Genomic DNA, 4,057 nt, shown 5'->3' with positions numbered 1-4,057 from the left:
CACCTTGGAAAAGGCACTTTATTCTGTTTACTTCTGCCATATGGGAGTATACAGTGGAAAACCGTGCTGGGTCCAATTCCCTGCTCTCAGCTGCAGCGGGGCCGGGGCTCGCGGGAGGCAACGCGGCCCCGGGGAGCTCGCGGGGCCCGGCCGGCCCGGAGAGCTGGCCCYGGCGTTGCATAAAGCGCCGTCGCCGCGCCGCCGGCCAGGTGAGCGCCCGCGGAGTCCCGGCCCGCTGCGCCGGCCACCAGCGCGCTGCGGCTTCGCGAAGGCGTCCTACCTGTTGTGCAATCTCCCCCCCACCCCGGCCCGGGCGCCGCCTGCTCTGCTTTACGAAAYGCACCACGGGCGTGCAGAGAAAGAGCGATTCGGTTTTTCCAGATGGGTGGGGACTCCTTAAATTCCCCTGGCATTGGCCACGGAGTTTTTCCGAGCCTCCGCGCCAGTGGCTCAGCCCGCCTAGCCCCGGGGAATTTGGACAGCTTCGTCCCAAGCCTGACTCAGTGCAAATCGCTCTTCATCCTCCCTCTCGCGCCGAGAGCTGCTGCAAACGCCCCCGTGGGCCGGCTCGCGCCGGCCCCCTCCCCGGCCCGTGCGCCTGCTGCAGGAGCCACGTCCAGACCCACCTGGGTGGGTCGGCAGGGACTGCCGGCAGCGCCGCACCGCGCGCTCCCCTCCCGCCTCACGGCCGCCGTTCGAGCGGCCGAGAGGCACCCGAAAAGAGCGTTTTCCTAGGGCTGCTGACGTGCCGCCTCCCCCCACCCCTGCTTGCCTATGCAGCGATCCCTTCCCCTGCCCCAAGCAACCCGGAGAGCTGGGGCTCCCGAGTGTGCCGGCACCGGCAGCCCCCGCATCCCTGGGCTCCTCCTGCGGCCRAGGGATGAGGAGAACCAGGAGGAGGACGGAGGTGCTCGGGGCGACCCGAGAGGCTGAGGGACCCTGGCTGGGGACGGTCCGGCCGCTCGCCTCCGCGCTTAGCCCTTCAGACCCAGTACTGGTTGTTTTTCAAGGGGGGGTTTGAAGTCCGGCAGTACTGGAGAAGCTCGGGGTCCTGCGGCGCGCCGGGCTCCGTGCCCGGGGGCGGAGGGCCCGCTCCCTTGGCCTCCAGCGCGTTCACAGTTGTTAGGGGGATGCCCTGGTTGGGGTCCGTCTTCCGGAAGGTCTCCTGGTCGAGTACGGCGCCGTTCTTTGCCTTGGTGGCCGGGGTGCCCTGGACGTGGTGCTTCCCCGTCTTGTTGCGCTTGTGCAGGTAGAAGAGCAGGGGCAAGATGAGAGCCAGCAGGAGGAAGATGAGGCAGATGGGGATGATGACGCTGAACATGTTGGCCTCGATGAAGCTGAGGAACGTGCCCCCCTCCACAGGGCTAGGGCTGGTCGTGGTGCCATGGCCGTGCCAGGCAGTGGGGAGGACACCCAGCTCGCTGGCATTGGGGCTGCTCCGCGCCGTGCCCTGGGGCTGGGGACCTGGYGTGTGTGGCGAGGACACCCGGGGGGCTGTGAGCAGTGTGACGCTGTAGGCTTTGGAGGTGTTATATGGCTCAATACTATATGCCAAGGATGCCAGTGCTGGCGGCACGCCAGCGGCTGCCAGTTCAAAGACGAAGCTGTCGTTCTGCAGTGGTTGGCCAGCCTCCATCGTGTCCAGCACCTCCAGACCGATCAGCCCTTGCTCCAGCTCAGTCTGGCTGAAGGTGTCGATTGGGGTGGTGCGTTGCCCCGGGTCTCTCGAGACCCTCACAACACGGCTGTGACGGGGTGCCCTGCGGATTTTAAATACTGGGACTCCCTTAGTTCGGTTGGCCAATTCGCTCGCGTCGAGGATGTTGGTGTCCATCAGGACTGTGGTACCCCGGGGCCACAGGCTCCCTGACTGTGCCTTGACCCAGGCCTTGACGGTCACRTTCACCACCCCGGTCTTGTTTACTGTCGGGGATGTGGTGAGGAAGTGGAATTCATCCTCGGGAGAGGAGAAGTTGGTGAAAGTAAAAGTCACTTCCCCCTGGTCCACCTGCTTCTGTGAGAACATCCACACTGGCTTTTGGTTGACTTGCACTTGGCCAAACTTTGGGTCCTTGGTGATCCTGTAAAGAATATCCTGTTGCCCAAGCTGAGCAGCTCCCAGGAGGTGATCTCGGGACATGGAGGCTTTGTTCAGGCCCTGAGATACTTCCAGTGGCACCAGGCCCACTGGGGTTGTCACCGCAGGCAGCACCACGATTTCCACAGAGGTCAGGGTGGGTGCATGATGGCCATCGGAGAGGCTGAGGACTAAAGACTCAGGGGAATGGCTCCCGGTGGCAATGAATGCCACGTGGCCCGCGTTGACGTCTGCCTGGGTGAAGTGGTCAATAGGCACCAGGTGATTGTGCATGCTGGCCAGGTAGCCAGCGAGGGGTCTCTGGAGGAGGCGGTACTCCATCTCCTCTGGGAAACTGTCTGGGTCAGCTACATCCAGGTACTCCTGGGACAGCGGCACCCAGGAGCCTGCAAGGACCTGCAGCACTTCGCGTCGCTTCACCACCTCCGGTGGCTTTCTATTGCTGCCTGTCACTGTTATATTAAAAGCTTCAGAAATGACCACCCCTTCCTGTGGAGGGCGAACAGACTGCTCTGCCTGGGGCCGGAGCCAAGCCTTAAACTGGAAGCGATCTTCGGGGACGCTGTCCCCGCGGTGGGCATACACCAGGCGCCCCGCATCCAGATCCGACTGCAGGAAGAAGGGACGTGTCCTCTCCACGGGTACGCCGGCTACCGAGAGCTGCCCGTGCCCGGGAAAATCTGTGACCAGGAACACGACGTCATGCGTGGCCCTGTCGGAGGCCGGGACTTGGCTCAGGACATTGGAGGCATCCAGCAYGGAGGTGTCGATCTCTGCCCTTTGAGCCTTCGCAACCTGGAGGCCTGGAAAAAAAGGGAAAACTCTGAGTCCTGTGAGTACAGGGAAGACACAGGCAGGAGAATTTGCTGGAGGGCAGAGGATGAAAGCAGAGCCAGAAGAGCGTGTGACACAGGGGAGAGGAGAAAAGGGGAGTAGAGAAGGGTGAAAGAATGGTTATACAGAAACGGAGAGAGGAGAAAGGAGAAGCGATTTATTAGTTTAGCAAGGCCATAGGGGAAGGAGTTGCACAGACCGATCCAGGAAAGGGATTAAAGCAGTTTGTTAGACATTACTTGACATAATATCAGAGCTCGTGCTTGGTGGACCCAGGAAAACAGGGTGTTAGTGCCTCTTCCTTGGACAAACAAGCTCTCCTGAGGTTATCTCCTTGAGGGTGATAACCTCAGGAGAGCTCATCTGTCCCTTGCTTCTCTGCCCTCAGCCTTTTTGGGCTCAGCGCTATAAACCTGGCTGAGTCTTTATTTTTTTTTACCTGCATTTCTCCAGAGCTGAGTTGAGCGTTGGGGGCATCTCTCCTCGAACGATATCAGCATGAGGAGGATGAAGGAATCGGAGACGGATGTGGGAGAAACGACCCGTAAGCGAATGGCATCCTGGGCATGCCAGAATGGCTTTGGTGGCATCTCGTGCTGATAGAAAATCATCCCACTATCCACCTAGCAGACACCAAAATGCAACAATCTCTGCTTAACAGCGAAGTAAACTACCGTGAATAGTACCACGTGGGAACCACTAAGCTCAGCGGGAGCCCTGTCCCTCCRTCTCGTCTTGGGTCATGACGATGGGCCCTGCAGCACCAGGCAGGAGTGAAACCTTACCTCACACCGCAGAGCCGGGGGTAAACACCACGATTTCTGGATGTCCCCCCTGCCCCGTCTCCGGGCCAAGGCCAGAAGAGCTGGATGACCAAAGCTTGGTACCCGGGAAAATGCTAGCAGGTGCTAGAGGGGGCAGCAGACTGCACTAGAGCCGACCCGCGGACCACGACCGCTTGCTCCGGCTCGAAGGAGAGCGCGCCGAGCCCTCATTAAGCAGCCAGAGGGGGTCTGGCGGCGGGAGGGCCTCGGCGGCCGGGGGCCCGGCGGCGGGGCCGGCGGGGGCTCACCTGGGCTTGGGTGAAGTCGCTGACGCGGGCGGCGCCGGGCGAGGCGCCGAGGC

General features: G+C 61.6%; 1 protein-coding gene across 1 annotated transcript in view; it reads right to left on the bottom strand.

Moving 5' to 3' along the window:
* Nucleotides 1–4,057, bottom strand: part of CSPG4 (chondroitin sulfate proteoglycan 4) — a 26,161-nt gene continuing 22,104 nt past the window's right edge. Inside the window, exons 8-9 of the mRNA XM_085304013.1 lie at nt 3,372–3,555; nt 1–2,901 (exon numbers count right to left, since the gene is read on the bottom strand). Coding sequence (XP_085160139.1) covers nt 983–2,901; nt 3,372–3,555 — 2,103 coding nt within the window. The 3' untranslated portion in view covers nt 1–982. The remainder of the gene's footprint in view (nt 2,902–3,371; nt 3,556–4,057) is intronic.

Source organism: Rhea americana, unplaced genomic scaffold (assembly GCF_003343005.1).
Source record: "Rhea americana isolate MKP2758 unplaced genomic scaffold, rheAme1 scaffold_201, whole genome shotgun sequence".
In the NCBI taxonomy this organism is placed as follows: Eukaryota; Metazoa; Chordata; class Aves; order Rheiformes; family Rheidae; genus Rhea; species Rhea americana.
The sequence above is the reverse complement of the archived record's forward strand: the minus strand, read 5'-3'. Positions and strand labels throughout refer to the sequence as shown.